General features: G+C 45.2%; 1 protein-coding gene across 3 annotated transcripts in view; it reads left to right on the top strand.

The window, feature by feature from the left end:
• ARMH3 (armadillo like helical domain containing 3) overlaps nucleotides 1-17,314 on the top strand; it is a 135,056-nt gene that overhangs the window by 110,970 nt on the left and 6,772 nt on the right. For all 3 annotated transcript variants that reach the window (XM_075504702.1, XM_075504704.1, XM_075504703.1), the window contains exon 25: nucleotides 15,604-15,720. In XM_075504702.1, coding sequence (XP_075360817.1) covers nucleotides 15,604-15,720 — 117 coding nt within the window. The remainder of the gene's footprint in view (nucleotides 1-15,603; nucleotides 15,721-17,314) is intronic.

Raw genomic sequence — 17,314 nt, 5'->3', positions numbered from 1 at the left:
TGGCATTTTACGATCCTGTCTCTTTCAACATGTGATAGAAGAATATAAAGTAGGTCACTTATTTCCTTTCTGCTTTTCTCAGTTCTGCAGCTCTTGTGATCTTTGAATTCTTTCTGAATATCAGACAGTTTTGGAGACTCATGACTGGGAGAGTTCAGCAGGCTCCTAAAGCCTTGGTAGTCATCTTGGGATTGGGCCTTAACAGGGCACTAGGGACATCTTTCTTCATAGCCTTTGCGTGCCTTGGATACCCTGTTAATTAGTGCCTTTGACATGTTTTAGAGAGATGAGAAGGAAGAACGATGGCAGCTTTCGTAATGCATAACCATTGCTTGCCGCTATGATGCATCCTGTGGCTGCTGCCAGCCCTGCTCTCCTGTTCTGTCTGAGTTGATTGTAGCTGGCAGTTGTCGTCTAGAAGGAGTAAACCAAGTGAACAGCTCTACTTATTACCATTTATAAAAATGCACCAAACAAAAGCTCTAGGCACAGTCACAAGTCAGTCCTTAAAAAGGCATATGGAAGGAATTGAGTCTTTCCTGAGTCAGGCCAGCTCAGGCTACTGGAGATTTGCAACAAACCCCAAAACTTTAAAGTAACTGAATTTTTCAACCTGCAGACTTGTTTTTGGGTTTTATTCATACAGCCCAAGGTGGGAGAAGCATTGGGGTTACATTATAGCACCATTTCACTGAAACTCCCTCTTGTGAATGGTTCTTAGAACTGTAAGATCAGAGTCTGCAGAGTAACGCAGAGATGTGGCCCCCTTCCAACTTCTGTCACTTGGTTTCTCAGCAGGATAAGTGCGGTACCAAATTATTCTGTGTTAACCCAGGGTGAGAATGGACCTCTATGGTTTATCCCACCTTAAAAGTGTGTTACTGTGTGGTCAAATGCATGCGAACTCCAGATTTTGTAGAGCTTCTCTGAAATGTGGGACCAAGTTGGAGATGCAGAGAGACCTGGTCCAAAGCTTCCACTCAAGCTGCCTTCTAGTGGTTTTGAATTCCTGAGGGGACTGCTCAACTGATATGCCTGGTTAGTCAGGAAAAGTCAAGCAGAACTTGAACTTGTGTGTATTAAATGTAAGGTGCAGTTTCTTAAGAATTGCTAAGCAAGCATGAAACCCTCTTTAAATATAGTCAAAAATTCAGATGTGAGAATAATATCAAGAGGTCAATGCAGCAGGATTTTGGGAAGAGCAAAGTTTAAGATTCCCATTAAAACAAAAATAGTTGTGCAAATAAAACTACCAGCTGATGCAGTACATATTAGTGGTTTTAAAATCTGGAGAAAAGGCAGCTGAGTTATTAATCCCTGAACTGAAGCCCTTAAGTCCTTTTAGTGAGTGACTTCTGCTTGTCATCTAATCCCTTTGAATCATGGAAAATGTAGACCCGGAGTTGTTGTCTGCTAAGTAGTAAGAGGAAATTTAACCAGTGAGCTAGATAAATAAATTGATTAATTGGCAACAACAAGGAGCTGTGTATGCACTGTATCTAATTGCTTTTTTATATTGTCTTCCTCTAACTTCTTGGAAGACACAGGTTTGTGGGTTGCATATGCAAAAATATGCTAAAAAACCCCACCTCACTAAGGCTTTGAACCTTCAGCTTCAAAGATCATTGTGTGGATCACCTTATATTGCTTGGGACAGTCTCTAATGGGGACATTGCTCAGCCAAGCTGAATTTATGCAGTAGAAATTCAAGCTGAAATTGAACACACCTCAGAATCATGGAGTAAATCAAATCTCATTTCCTTGCTTGCAGAGAACGTGGGCTGTGTGGGCTTTCTTCCTCCTCCTCCTTCTCAGTAATTTTTATTCTACCAGGTCAGAGCTACCTTTTCCTTATGAGAAATACTGAGCGAGTGGCTTCCCTGAGCCTTATTCAAAAACCCATCAGAGCTAATAGCTTTGAAAACGTTTGATGTCCAAGAGGCACTTGGGAGCACTAAATCCTCACACAGGGATTTTTAGGCTGTAGAACAATGGTGTCCTCCAAGCACTGCAGAAATTACCGTGGAGATGATATTTCCATTACAGATCCTGCAGGTACTTATCCAGGAATATGGCAAAAGAGAAATTTAGAGAGAAAGCGGAAGCCTTGGTGATCAACTCCTTATCCCCAAGAGAGTGGCGTCGTCTTTCCCCAAGTCTTCAGTAGTGCTGTATAGAATCATAGAATGCTTTGGGTTGGAAGGGACCTTTACAGGTCATCTAGTCCAACTCCCCTGCAAGAGCAGGGACATCTTTAACTAGATCAGGTTGCTCAGAGCCCCATCCAACCTGACCTTGAATGTTTCCAGGGATGGGGCCTCCACTACCTCTCTGGGCAACCTGTTCCAGTGCCTCACCACCCTCATTGTAAAAAATTTCTTTCTTAAATCCAGTCTAAATCTGCCCTCCCTTAGTTTAAAACCATTGCTCCTTGTCCTGTCACAACAGGCCTTGCTAAAAACTCTGTCCCCGTCTTTCCTGTAGGCCCCCTTTAAGTACTGGAAGGCTGCTATAAGGTCTCCCCGCAGCCTTCTCTTCTCCAGGCTGAACAACCCCAACTCTCTCAGCCCATCTTCATAGGAGAGGTGCTCCAGCCCTCGGATCATTTTCGTGGCCCTCCTCTGGACCTGCTCCAACAGGTCCATGTCCTTCTTGTGCTGAGGGCTCCAGAGCTGGATGCAGTACTCCAGGTGAGCTCTCACCAGAGCAGAGTAGAATGTACAAATACATCCCATCTCTATAGCCAGCCAGTTCAGTCTAGAGCTGTGACAGCAAAGGGTGCATGCTTTTTGATTCAGAGGTCAGGCATTGTGGACAAGTAGTTCTCCAGCTTGCTGCTCTGCGTACTGATTAGCTCAACTTGAGGATTCAACTGCTAAAGGTGCTTTGGAAAAGAAGCATAAGTTTTGTTCTCCTCATCCTTTAGAGATGGGTCCAGTGCCAGCACAAGTCACCTTTTCCTTGAATGTCAATGGCGGGCATACAGCCAACACAATAATCTTATCTGGCCCATTAGCAATAAACCTCCACTTTCTGTCATGTCCTTCCTGCCCATCCAGCATCTGAACCTCTGTGGAGATAACACTGTCACTCTCACAGAGGTGAGATGCCTCTTTTCAGTCCCTTCTCAGCCATGCATTCTGAAGGGACTTGTCCTCTGTGGTGTTTTGGGGTTGTTGCTGGGCGTGTCTGAATCGTGAGAAAGCTGGTGCTGAAGAGGTGGTAGGATGCTTTAAGGATATAAACGGAACAAATGTTGCAGGGATAAACACGAAGTTCCCAGGCACACAAGCCTTTTTGTCCTCCAAATATCTTTGGACTGCAAGATGCCACTTTACCATGGCAGGAATCCTTCTTGAGAGACATCGCTATTATCTTAGGCCTTGATTGCTTCTGTTGGGTATAAGGAGAAGTGACTAGAAATAACTGAGTGTCAGCAACTTTTGGTGCCCCTGTGTTTATTTCAAAGAATGAACACAGACTTCTTTCCCTGAGAAGGGCAGTAATAAGCAGCAGACTGCTTGATTTCTCAGAAACCTCAGACCTGTTTTCTGTGTGTGGTCCATGCCCAGGTCTCTGCTCCCTCTCAGATTCACCTTGTTGACTGTCTGCTGGCCAGCTATCCTGCACATCTCCATTTCAATCAAGAAGTGTCTCAGCCCACAAAGTTTAGCATCTCATCAGGCCTGCCCTTGCTAATGATTATCTTGGATAGTAGCCTCTGTATTTCCAGCTGTCCCACTAGCCATTTAAATGTTCCTTTTGAATTAACTTAGCAGTCAGCTTTAAGCAGCTCTGTTTTTACAGGCGAAAGATGTTTTCTATGCTGGCCATGAATGCTTCCAAGCATAAACCGTCTCATTCTGTTTCAGCTCTGGTCATTGCCCAGATGGAGTTTAAAAAGAATGACACATTCCAACAGCACAAAAGGGGATAATTGAACAAATTAAAATGTTAACAAGCTTCACTCTTTCAGCATGTTGTATCAGAAATTATTTGGTTCTCTCATTTCTGCCCTCATCACAGACTTTGTCCTTGCCTTTTCCCCGAGCTGTGCAATGCAGATTAGAATAGGATCCAAAAGTGTGTCTGGGGTTTGTGAGGAGTCACTTGGTTGGGACAGATTTGATCCCATCTCCTCGGTAGGAGTTTCGTCACTGTCATAATTCTTATAAACTTGCACAGCTGCATTCTCAGTTTCTAGGGCGCAGTCATCTCTGTTCCTTCTTGCCTTCTCAGTTACTCCTGATGTGTCAGTACAGTGCCTGGTCATTAACACCTTCAGTGCTTGTGTCCAGAATGAAGAGACTTCTGAGTTGCACATTAGAATGCCTTATTTCTGTGATAAGTGCCTTTGAAGGAGGAACTCCAGACTTTGTATTGCAGTTTAGGTGACCTGCACTTAGATTGACTTAAACCACTTTTGGAACTGCAGCCTTAGAGCAGACATGTTGCAACTGAAGTTCCCTTTTCACTACAGGATTTTCTGTTTATAAGGATCATCCAGCAGCTTATAGCTGTCTGTTCCAACTCCAGATTTGCAAAAGCCTTAATAGCTAAAACTTTTATATGGGTTGAGTCACGCAAACTTCCAAGCACTCCCCACCTTTCCTTACTAGCTAGCTACCTTAGCATACTGCTACTACAGTTTTTTCTAGCTATTTGTATCTACAGCTGTTTGTAGCTAACTAATTGACTATAGATCTATTTCTTTGGGCTGTATCTCTAGAAGGGATTTTTGCAGATTGAATTTATAAGTCTCTTAAAGTCTTTAAGCTGTAGTAAAGTCTTCTAGATATTGCCATGTAGGAAAGGACTCTTGTGATAAGCCTGGAAATGTTGGCTCAAGGCTCAAAAGTGGTCAGAAAGGCAAATAGAGAATTAGAAATTATTAGAGAGAGAACAAAAATAAAGCAGGAGTACTGTGTTGTCACTGTGTAAGTCTGTGACAACCCATGTTTTAAATCTTGTAGATCGATTCCAGTGCCCTTATTTCAGAAAAGATACTGTAGAACTGCAAAATAGTACAGACAATCAAGCAGTTATTTGCTCATCTGATTTCTCAGCTATCCAGACTTCTTGCTTGTATTCAAAAGTTCTGGTTTTCCCTGTCTTAGAGTGGACTTGAGTTCATTTTCCACATGTGGTCAATTAGGCAGGTGAGCTCTGGATTTCCTCTTTCTTGGCCTTTTCATTGCATCTCCTCACGCCACTGAATTATTGCCTTTTATCACTTCCGTTGTGCAATTAATGGCTGGCCTTCTGTTGTCACTATTTAATTGCTTAAACATAAGTAGGAGCTATGGAACTGATCTTTCTAAGCTCTGCCCCTCCAAATGCATACCTTCCTCCCCCAGTCCTAACTGGGTGTTTCTCTGGCATGTCCTATATTCTTTTGACTTGTTTTGAATATACAGCATCCGCTTGATTTGTGGCCAGTTTTTTAGTGTATTGGTATTTAGCTTTGCTGCTTCCTTTAATTAAATTTATTCATGTTGTGCAAACTAAGTTTAACAAGATGTCTGATCATTTAAAAAAAAAAGTCATGAGCTAGGTGGTTAGCATCTACTTTTTCTCAGCATCAGACCCAGGGCTGTACTAGTAGCATTCATAGAGGTCGTTAGCTTGCTAGTTGCTGTAAAAGAAGAAGAAAAAAAAAAAAAAGAAAAATCAAATGTGTGGCGAGCTCCATGGCTTTGTGGAGTGTCTGTGTTCTCCTTTCCTTTGTCTTGATCTTCAAGTCAGGGTCCTGGTGAGGTTTTTTTGCTAAGTCAGTCTGTAATCATTATATCCTGTAGAAGTCCGTGGTGGCTGTGTGAGGAGCACAAACTCTCTTGGATCCCCTGCTGATTCCTGTGAACCTGACCAGCTGACATAGCTCCAGAAACCTCCCGTGACTGCAGATGTTTGATTAGACCATAACCAGAATAAGCCTCCCTATTGTTTTTCCCTTGGGCACAATGAGACTTTAGTTTCTTCGAACTGGAACAGTCCACTTGCTTCTGTTGGGGTTTGATTGAACAGAAAGGTTTCTGTTGGGGTTTGATTGAACAGAAAGGTTTTTGTTGCATACCCTGTCTTAATCTGTTCTCTAGAAAGCCTTATTCCTGAGCCAACTGTCTTCTGGGCAAATTTTAATTTCTTTACTAGGAATGAGTTTCCTCTGGTGTACATCAGGTATCCTGTTGTCACCTCATCAGGGCAATCTGAACTGGAAGTTGTGTACTTGAGTTTCAACATTTGCCAGGATGCTTTCTGGCTGCTGGCCCTAGAAGGATTTTATTTCTGACCATTTCTTAAAATCTTCAGCTACTGCTTATTAGGTTGTTGTAGCTGTCTTTGATTTCTGGAACAGCTTTGTATGTCCTGGCTTCTCAGCTCGACTGGAGCAGCAGCTCATGACTTAAAACTCTTTTATCTTGTTTTGGGCACCAAGGTTACTGGTCTTTCTTTGGTTAGTTAACTGGTGCTGGAGAGCTGCTGCTGACTGTTTTTGCTCTGTGTTCAGGGGGACAAGGTCTTCTGTAAATAGAGGATTGCACCAAAGGTTGTACACAAATCACAGCATTCATTTGCTGAATGCTGGTTAGCCACTTAGGCTGAACGGGTAATATGCACAGTGAGCATAAGGATGCTCTCTTCCTCTTGTCTGATGTTTTGGTGACAGCAGTTGATTTACTGCTGTGCTAGAATGCAGCTGGTGGATAAAAAGGTTCTCCTGGAACAGCCCATCACATTTCAGCACTTAAGTTAATTGTAAGCACAATGGGGAAATAAAAAAATTAACGGTCTGGTCCATAGCTATCTGCAGTGCTTTTCAAGCCTTGGCAGAATTGCAAGTGCTCTTACGTACCTAGCAGTGAGAAATGTTTTCATAAATGCCACCAGCTGGAGATAAGGGTTCACAACTCCAAAATGGGCTGTAACTCCAAAATAGCAAATCTATCTATCTCTGAGTTTTATGCTCCCACCATCATCCCGGCTGCCGCCTGCCTTCCTCACAAAATTTCTAACAACAGGCGAGCTTAGTGGACCTCATTCAGTTTCTGGCGGATCTCCCCATCCAGATCTAAAAGTCTGCTCTGGAGGGTGCTTATTTTATTAACTGATAATTTTTAAGATAATTTGTTTCACGATCTTTGACTTCTTTTTCCCTGCCCGGACTTTGGAAGTGCCAGTGTCGTGCAGTACATGGATGTTTGTTCTCTTGGCAGAAACCCACTGAACCCATTTTCCTCCCTTGAATGACACAGAATTGCCTCCTATATTTCCTCTCAAGAGCCTGTCCCTGCAGTTTGGGAAAGAGAGCCCAGAGTCCCACAGAGAGAGCCAGGTTCTTTGTGCCAAGTGGGATATGCAGATTGGTATAAAACCACTGACCATCCCTGAAACTGAGAAAAGCAGATTGGTCTTGAGAAAAAGCAGTGTGAGGCTAAGTGTATTTTTGCTCCTTGTCCTCCAAACCCAAATGGGTTGAGCAAAGTGCATTTAACATGTATGGGAGTTGTCATGTGTGTGTAGACATGACTTCTTGAAATTACTCTGTAGTAAAAGGATTCATGGCACAGGCTTTCTGGTGAGGTGAGCAGACTTTCAGCTACCTGACTCCTGGAGCTCAGAGGGTGTCATACTCCTAGCACAGGACTCCCTAGCCCTAGTGATGGCTACACAGGGATGTCGAGGATTATCAACCACGTTAATATCTTCTATTTGTCTATACCTTTTACAAATTAAGTCCCCTGCAAGCTCTGCACCTAGCTTGTTTCTGTGACCATATGTCTCTGTCGTTACTTGCCTTTGTCCTCCTTTGCAGCCTTTCTGCTTCTTAAAGTAACTGTTGAATCTTGCGAAGGCCTGTCCCATGAGAGCTTGGAATGGGCACTGCATTGTGCATTTACAGCTGCTGCTGGGTGGAGCTGGATAACAGTTTTGGCTTTGGGATGTTTCTGAAAGCTGTGCAATTTCCAGATTGGTTGGATCAGTGAGTCTTTTCGCACCATTAGAGTTGAACACCTTAGGCTTCTAATGGATTGTGGTTTTAAAACATTTCTGGAGCAGATAACTCTTGTCCCAAAAGAGGATGCCATTTCTGCTAGCAGAGTTCAGAGAACGACAGTCATTTTCTGAGTGAGCTTATAAATTATTTGTCTTTAGAAGAGGCACCTGTGGGCAGAGGAGAAAGACTGTAACTGAACCCTCCCACTCCATGGATAGAAACTGTCAACTTTGTAGGCTTGTTCCTTTAAAGATCACAGATCTCTGTGATATCATTGAACAAACATGTGAGCTACTGTATATCATCTGAGCCTGACAGAATGGCTCTATGCTGAGGCGAGGAAAAGGGGGTGTGAAATGTCCCTCCTTGATGTTGCTAAGTAAAATAATAATAATAATCTTTTATGTATGATCAAAACCTTTTGCCTTGTGTAGAGAAGTGGCAAGGCCTGGATTTCAGTTCCACTCAAGTGCAAATGTATAAAAGCAGTCCTCAGGAAGGATTTGGGACGTGGAGAGTTAGTCTTTCCTCGTGTTTGGCTGGGCGCAGAGTAGTGCAGTGGACACAGCAGGACTGCCAGGGGTGACTGGCAGGGACAAAGGACAAACTGATGGGCAAAGACTGTTCGCTTCTGGGCTCTAAGACACAGTGTGTCCTGGCTAAGGCTTAGTGAGCTGAGCAGAGGAAGATTGGCAAACACAAACTAAAAAGTGTCCGAGTAACCTGGTGGGAACTGTGTGCAAGGGGTCCCTGCACTCACCTTAGCAGTGGAAAGCAGGACGAGGCACCTTCTCTCCCTATCTCCTGGCACGCTCATCTTTGCTGTGTGCTGCTCAGCTTTGTCCATCTGTCCAGCTCCAGACACTGAACAGGAGACTCTCTTGATTCCCGTCAGTTTGTGTTTCTCCACAGTTAGGACTGGAGCATGTATTCACGGCCCAGTGCCATCCTGGGGCTCATGGGCAGCTGCGCCCACCTCTGCAGACCTTTCTCCTCTCTATGACCTGGACAGACCTCTTGTGTCTTACTGCCCAGCATTGCTGATGCATTCTGCATCAGTGCAGTCCTGTTTCATACCTCAGAGGAGAAATTTGCCTTTGGTTGCTTTCGCTTATTCTTTGGGGCTAGCTGAGCTTTTTACTATTGGAAAAATCCTTCTTCCAGGAATTTTTGCTGCCCTCAGGGCAGACAGGATGCTGCTTCCTACTCTGAGAGTGATGGTTGTGTGAGCTGGTGAGGGCTGTCTTACAGGCTTAGTCTGAGGAGCTTCATGCTCACAGCCCGCAGCAGGAGAAGGCCATAGGTCCTTCACTTGCATGTAGTACAAACAGCAGCTGCTTGATGCAGGAGATCTGGGGCACTGGAGCAGGAGTGAGAAAGTGCTGCGTATCTTGAACGTATGTGGCGTGACTACACTGGTGTCTCAAGCCCAGATCTTTGTCTTTCCCACAGTGTGCACCAGACCTACTCTGCATCCTCTGGATCCATAGATGTGTGCTGTACACACAGCATATCTTGGGAATCTGAGTTGTTAGACTGTCATAGCAACATCCTCCTCCTCTTCTTCTTAGCGCTCATGAACATGGAATTAATACTCACAGCTTGATCAGCTTGGGGGTGAGGGATGGTGTTGAAGCATCAGCACTGCATTTAGCTCCGGGACAGCTGCAAAGGTAAGGTAGTATTGGGTCAGACAAAAGCTCTGTGCTGCTGCTGCTTGTCCTAGGGTGGGTGCTTTTCTTGAAGCCAGTGTGAATGGCAGCTGCTTCTAGTACACGTGCATAGCACTGGCAGTCTTATTGGATCCTCTCTCTGAACTTGGCTCCTGTAGACAGTGAAAGGGGAAAGGGAGAAGGAGATGAGTGCAGCTGGGGATCTGGGCAGAGTCTGTTGGGAAATGTGGCAGCTGGGTGTGTGTGTTTTTATTTAACTTCTAATTATTTAGTTATGTGCTTTGTCTTTGGCACTTCTGGGGATTAATTCCAGCAAAGAGTCCAGCCTGCATCAGCAACTTTTAAGTTGCTCTGTGAGAAGTGTGATGCCATTTGGAAAAAAAAAAATCATTTTCCATATTAATTAGAAGATACTACTGTAAAATTTATGTCAATTATCTGGCACTTTATTATGGAGAGGCAATAGCCTCTTCGTAGTCCAGGTGGCAGCAGCCTTTTCATTACAATGAGAAATGTTGCTATTCAGTTGAATTCACTGGGAGAAACACTCGGGGACTACGAATTGCTTGTGGAGATTAGTGAGGGAGAAAAAGGGAAAGATTTATACTAAACCTGGAGTAAACAAGCCAGTTTGAGGACTTCAGTGTAAAATGCACATCAGGCTTCTACTAGAATAGGGAAACCCTAATGTCTCTTCCTACAGCCTCCATCCTCTGAGCTGAGGGGACAGACTGCTGGGTTTGCTCGTGGTATCTTAGGCTTTGCCTCAGTTTCGAAGGTGGGACTGCTGTAATTCCTTCTGTGGTACACAGGCAGTGACAGGGACTTGACCACCTCTGCAGAGAGGACAGAAGGCACGTTTGTCTATCCCTGGCTGTCCTTTGCCCCTGTGCCGTGTCCGTGCAGTAGCACTGGCGTGAGGGCATTACATGCCCCATAGACAGGCTGCTCCATCCTCCAGCATGGGACAGCTGGGACAGAAGCACCCAGCTTTTGCATCCTGTGAGGGCTTGCTAGGCCTGATCTGGAGAGCTTCCCCCTGTCCCAGCTTGTGAGCCACATGGTAGTCAGTGTGGGGGGGCAAATGCATTTTAACCTGGGGTTTGTTGGGGGGTTTTTTTGCCTTTTGCTTGATGTGAGATGATTCAGTCAGTTCTTTTCCAACTGCTTCTGTGTCATGGTAGCTAATGACTGTCTTACGGGCATGGAGAGGCTTTAGCGAGGTACTGGTGATGCTGACTGATTGCATGCTTGTCCTTTCCTGCACTGATTAAAAGGACAGTGTAGAGACCTTGCTTTCTTGCTTCTGTTTTTCCTTTGTTTTTCTGTCATTACCCTTGCATGCTTCCCAGAACCTACCCACCACCAGGTCCTTTGCTGGATGGTGTGAATTGGTGGCGTGCTCTAATTTGATGTTGTAGTAAGGCAGAGGCTGCAGTTGCAGATGATGGAAGATTCTGCAGGTTAAAAAGTTAGTAAGCAATGAAGCGTACTGTGTCTGCCAGATAGATGGGCCCTCGTTCTGTGTGTTGCCCATTAGATTTCATTGCCAGTGCAGCTCCTTCTCTGGCTTTGCTGCTAACTGTGACGGTGTTCTCCTGGGCAGGATGGGAATTGGAGACTGCTGCATGTAATTCCCTTGTTTCCCCAGGACAGGCTCTTCCAGAAGGTCCAGTCTCTCCTGGGGAAGTGCAGCAAGTCAGCTCTTGTTGAGGATCAACTCAGAGGGAACAGCTCTGGTGCAGTAAGGAAGGAGCCTGTGTGTAGAGAGTAGTACAGTAAAGCACAGTCTGTTTTGAATGCAGAACATTTTGGGGCAGGGACAATTGGTTCTGTGGGAACTGCTTCCAGAGCTTGTGTCCACAAGAGTCCACTGACCCCTTGGAGGTTGTCCATCCGGTTTACAAGGGAGCGGTAAGCTGATGGATGCAGCAAAGTAAGGAGCCAAAAACTCTGTGAAATAATCTTATTCTTCTAGGGTGCAGCAGCATGGCATGGGTGGGATGCTGCAGAGAGCTGAGCCCCACATCAGCCCCTCCATTGTAAGCCAGCCCCCCAGCTATGTTACCCGGAGGGGTGCCTCTACTCACAGGCTGTCGCTGTTACTGGGGAAGGAGAGTTATGGGCCATGGGCAGTTGTAGCTGCAGGAGGAAGTTGAAATCCGAGTGCCGCAGAAAGCACTTGCTGTTCAGAGCAGCTCCTGAAAGGTTGGCTTGGGGACACGTACGCAGGGACCTGAATCGCTAACGTTTCTCTGGAACTTCTGGAAAGCAGTCAGTGAGTGAGTGGTGGGGCAGGGGGTTAATTTGATGGCAAATTATCTTTAAATTACAGTGGTGCAGCTCCACTGACTTCTGGTTTGTTGCAGAGAAGTAAATGAGCGAATGTAGCCTCTAGGGCTGATACAGGTAACTGCAGGAAAGGAATTCAGCAGCCTTCGCTTTTTCTTGCATTGACCATGTCTGAGTTGCTCACTTCTGTCATATTGCTTTTTTAAGACTCTTATCCCCCTAAGGTAACCTACAAAAAGAGATTTAGGTTGTGACTCCTCTTCATTTAATTTTTTTCCAGTATAAAGATCCAGTAAAGCATTTTTTGAAAAAAATAGTTTGCCTTTTATGTTTATCCTTGCAATCTGAGGAGTGTCACATCTCATCTTCCCTGTTGCTTGCTGAGAAGCCCCTTGGAAATCATCTACAGTCCATTTTCTTCTATCCTTGCCTGACACTAGAAATGGTGTTCTTCCAGCTGCTCATGACACTTTAAAAAACTGAATGACTATTTAAAATCTGTGTGGGAGAGTCCAGTTAAAACTTCCTTCCTTTTTAAGTTATTCATACTTCACCATCTTGGAATTGATGCTTTCTAGTCTTCCATAGAGACTTCTTGGAAGACCAGGTCGGACAAGACCTTGAAGGAGAAATGCTTTAATCTCAAAATTAAATTCCTCTAGTTCTTTTGTATCTGACAGAAAGGTGCAGATAAAGATCTTGTGTATTTAATGCAAAAGGGCGTTCGTCCTGCAGTAGTTTTCCTGAGCAAATGTCAAAGCGGTGTGTAAGAAGGGCGAAGGATGCTAGCACGCAGTCTTCTGTTACACAGAGGATGTGAGTTCTTTGTCATCTGTGTAGAAAGCTGATGCCTTTCAAACCTTCATGTTAGGTGCTCTTAATACCTTCTGCTGCTCCTTAACCTCTCCTCTGTCTAGCAGCTGCATCTTAAAGAGCAGATGAAATTGTTTCAAGGATTGCAGGTCCTAATCTCAGTAACAGTTCCTATCCATTATAGGGTATGAAGTGAAATGATCTGTGAGTGGGTTTATCTCAGATCCCACGTAGCATTTTTTCTCAGCAGCAGCAAGAAAGGGAAATTGTCAGGCAGTGAGGAGAAACTGTTTATTTTTAACTTACCCTTTCTTTTTAAGTTCTATTTCATAATTAAAGGAGATAAGGAGTGGAAGCCAATGAAAATAAATAGCTAAAGCGATAAGCTGATCTCAAAGTTCACTGCAGAAGTGAGCAGTGGGTAACACAGCAGAGACTTTGGGGCCTCTTGTTCCTTCCCTGTCCTCCTCCTAGAGTATCAAACTGAGTTCTTAGCTGCCTTTCAAAGGTGACACAGGAGGGCTGATTTAAAGGATACTGCTTACAGAGCTTGCTGCTGCCCTCGGAGTTTACTCTTCATCACAGTGGTTTGAGGATGCCCATGTTGAGTGTCTGAAGAGATCTCTACTCAGAGCTAGCAAGGAGGAATTCTGCTTCATCATGGAGAAGCATGTACATCCATTGTATGGGCACACCCCTATGGCACTACACATGGCTGTGCATATGGGGGCACAGGGGAGTGAAGAGGGGCCCAAGGGAAGGCTCCTGGGGAGTGGGGTAGCCCTGGGTAAAATGCCTCTACTATGAGTTACTGCTGGAGAAGCATGTTCTACTCCTCACCTTTCAAACAGGGTTTCTCTCCTGCAGCTTATTAATCTTGGTCAACCTGGCTTGTTCAGACTGACAGGAGGATAGCCCTCTGATTCATGCAAGCTGCTAGATTCTTTATTGCTCAGAAGAAGGTGCATTATACTATTACTCTCCATCCCTAGTGGATAGTTGCATCCCAGACTAAATTATTCCTGTACCCAGGCGGCTTTCATTGCTCTTGTCTCTGTGATACTTCTCACAGCTTCCGCACACAGGAACAAGAGGGCCAGACTGAATTCGGAGATGGCTGTCATTGCAGGGGGTTCTTCCTCTCTGCCAGTGAAGCTGACAAGCAGCATTAGAAAATGAGTCCTGGAGAGGAGGCTGCGTGCTCTTGCAGCAGCAGAACACTGACAGGCTGTTCTTAAATAACCTTGCAAAATACTGATTACTACCCTTAGCTTGCCTCTGCAATGCTGGAGGACAGCTGAGCTGCAGAGAGAGAGACTGCTGCGTGACCATCTCACCTGGGAACCACTTCTAGGACCCTTTTTTACCCTCAGTCCTCATTCGGATGATGACCTGTGGCTTCTGCCACCTCAGACCCTAGCTGGCTTCTAAGTGTTTGCATGAGTGTCTCTGTATACACTGCCACATGCGAAGTTTGGGGGGAAACAAGACAGGGAAAGAAGTTTTTGAAGGGAGCCCTAAGCAAGTCTAGGATTCCTCAAGTAAAGGATATGAGGACATGACTCAGTCCTGTAAAGGACAGGAGCTGACAGCTGCCTCAAAGGGCAATTGAGGATAGTGTTTACACTGTTTGGGAGGACAAGAGGAGAAGTAGAAGCGTTCTTTGTTGTTCTGGTCACTGTTGTCCTACACCCTCTGCAATGCTTTTCTTAGGATCTCTCCTGATTTGTGAATGCCTTGGGGTAGAGTCCTCTTCCTTTGCACCTTATACTATGTAGTCCTCCTGGCTGAGGCTTTTCATGAGCAGAGGCTGCTGTAATGCAAGCCTCAGATGTTGATATTCTGTCTGTGCTTCTCTTTAGCTCTCGGATCAAGTGGTAACAGCCTAAGAAAGAAGTTCATGTGTTTAAGAGAACTGTTTCAAGTGTACGTTTTGCCCAGGAGCGCTGAGCTATATGGTTCCTGGTAGGAAGATTATCGTTACTTACCATCTCACAAATGCTTTGAGGAATGTGTTTGTCCATGCAATGCTTTGGAGCTAAAAAGCATTGTAGGAGTCCCTCTTGGTGAAAATGAATAGTTCAATAGGACAGAGATGTGTAACTATGAATTTACAAGTATAGCCCAGTGCTGGGAGCAAAGTAAGGCAGTAATATAAGCTGGAGTGCTTTGGTTGCAGGGAAGGCAGATAATGAAGTATCTCCTGGGCAGGAAGACCTGGATTCGTGTCTCCATCTGTTTCCAAAACCAGAGTCCGTACCAGAGTTGGTCTTCTCTTAGTGCCTGTCAGAAGTTTGTTCCCATCAGGAGAGAAGTGCAGTGCTGCAGTGCTGTGTATGGAAGCTGACCTGAGCAGCTGTAGAAGCTGGCAGTTTAGCAGACTGTGAATGGTGATTAGCAAGCCAGGAGGGACGTGTGCTGGCAAAACTAGCATTGGGAGGACCATGGGGTCGGGCAAACCTGTGTTTGCGTAATGCCTACTGTGTTGCATTTGGGTGTACACATGGTAATTAGCTGCTTAATTTAATGAGATCATGTCTGCTTCTCCTGGTGACATAATAGTATTTGGAAAACTGCTGCTGTCATAGGCTCATCCGCTCTTCCCATGGATGAAGAAATTCTGTAAATTTGAGGGCTGTTCCTTCCTGGCATTAGGAAGACTTTAGTGCCCACCTCTGTGTTGTTAGTCATGAGCCAAATATTGGCTGTTAAAGCCATGTATGTTGCAAAAATAGGTGCCAGAGCTGTGATCTATCTCAGCCTTGCTCCTCCTGTGCTGAGGCATCTGTGGATGCTGACTCCTCTGCTGTATTTGGCTGTCTCTGGCAGGTTTTGGAAGTGGTACGGTCCAACTACGACACGCTGACCCTGAAACTGCAGGACGGACTGGACCAGTATGAGCGCTACTCAGAGCAGCATAAAGAGGCTGCCTTCTTCAAAGAGCTGGTAAGCTGCCTCGATTCTGCAGAATCAACAACCCTTTTCCAAAGCTTTTGCTTACAGCCTGGGCAGTGGCATTTGGGGTATAGCTGAACAGCCCTGTTACTCCATTGGGCTGCCTCCAGAGACAGGGCAGGAATTGGATCTGAACAGACACTACGTGTCTCAACTGATATGAAAGCTCCCTGGGGCTCCCTGCCCTGCAATACATGGCTGGGGAGGAACCAGCAGACTGCTGAGGCCAGCAACCAGTCAGTCAGCCTCTGTCCCTTCTGCCGTGGGGATCCACTGTGCTTTGTGGTGGTAAATTTGCATGGTGGAGAAGCTGGCTGCTCCCACCTTGGGTTTATCATGCAAAGCAACTTAGCCTTTATGCTGTTGTTAAGGGGACCACAAAGTATGGGACTGAGCAGAATATGTGATGCTGGTGAAACATGTGCCTGCTCGTTGCTTTCCTCCATCACTCTCAAAATAGGGTTCCCAAGCAAAGAAAGCAAACGCATTGCCTAGAAATGCCTCCTTCTGCCAGAGGAGAAGACTAATGGTAGGAAGCCCCACAAAAATAATATAGCAAAGACAAAACTGAGTCCAAATAATTTGGGTTGGTAGTTATATTCTTCAGCAAACCAGCTCGCTCACCCTGCTCCAGAGAGCCCTGACACAACATTTTCTTGTCCAACGGCCGCAGCACCAGGGAGGCAATGTTTTTGTAGTGGCTGGTATCTGAGGGGAGCCTGTTTTTCTTCACTTTTGATTCATTACAGCTTCAGCGAAGGGAGAGATCTCTAACTCTGGCAGCTTTCTCCACCAGTTTAAGAGCTGATTCTCTCTCCCATCTCTGTCCTTGCTGATTGATGAGTAATTGATGCCTGCCCACTCCGTCACGAGTCTGCATGAGTTTGGGAATGTTATGCCTCCCTCTGTCTACTCTGCTCCAGAGCAAGCACGCCTAAATTGGTTTTGCTTCCTTCTACAGAATGCTTTTTAATGTTTTTTTGGTCATTCCAGCACTGCCATTGGGTAGGATATGGGCAAAAACACTTGCAATCACTTTCATGCCATTTTTCTGTGCTCTTTTGTGCCTGTTTTTGTCTCTCTGGCCTGCTGTTTGATACCATATCTGGAATACATGCAAAGAAATTTGGCCATAGCCCTCCTGTGACACAGGCTTCTCCTATTACTGTACCCTGGAAATCAGATGCATTCATGTTTCTGTTGTCGTCTGTTCTGTCCCAAGGGCTCCTGCCCTCCTCAGCCAGCATCTCCTTCCCCAGCCTCTTGGCCACGTGACTGCTCTGCTTCCTGCATGCCCCACTTTCCACTTGGCTTGGCAGAAGCTCAGGCTGATCATGCCAATTGATTAAAATGACATTCTCAGTCCTAAGATCATCACAGCTAAAAAACACTTCAGCTAAAATTATTTTCTTCCTAGCCTGATTTCCGCCCCCCCATCCCAATTTTGTATCATTTAAGAATCTGTTTAGCATAACCAGTCCCTCCTCAACTCCCTTCTGAAAAATGCCTGTCCAGGTACCCCTGGGACCCTCTCCTCAAGAGCATATGAAAGCCTGAATAATTACTGTCTAAATGTGCTGATTTG

Source organism: Mycteria americana, chromosome 6 (assembly GCF_035582795.1).
Source record: "Mycteria americana isolate JAX WOST 10 ecotype Jacksonville Zoo and Gardens chromosome 6, USCA_MyAme_1.0, whole genome shotgun sequence".
Classification (NCBI taxonomy): Eukaryota; Metazoa; Chordata; class Aves; order Ciconiiformes; family Ciconiidae; genus Mycteria; species Mycteria americana.
The sequence above is the reverse complement of the archived record's forward strand: the minus strand, read 5'-3'. Positions and strand labels throughout refer to the sequence as shown.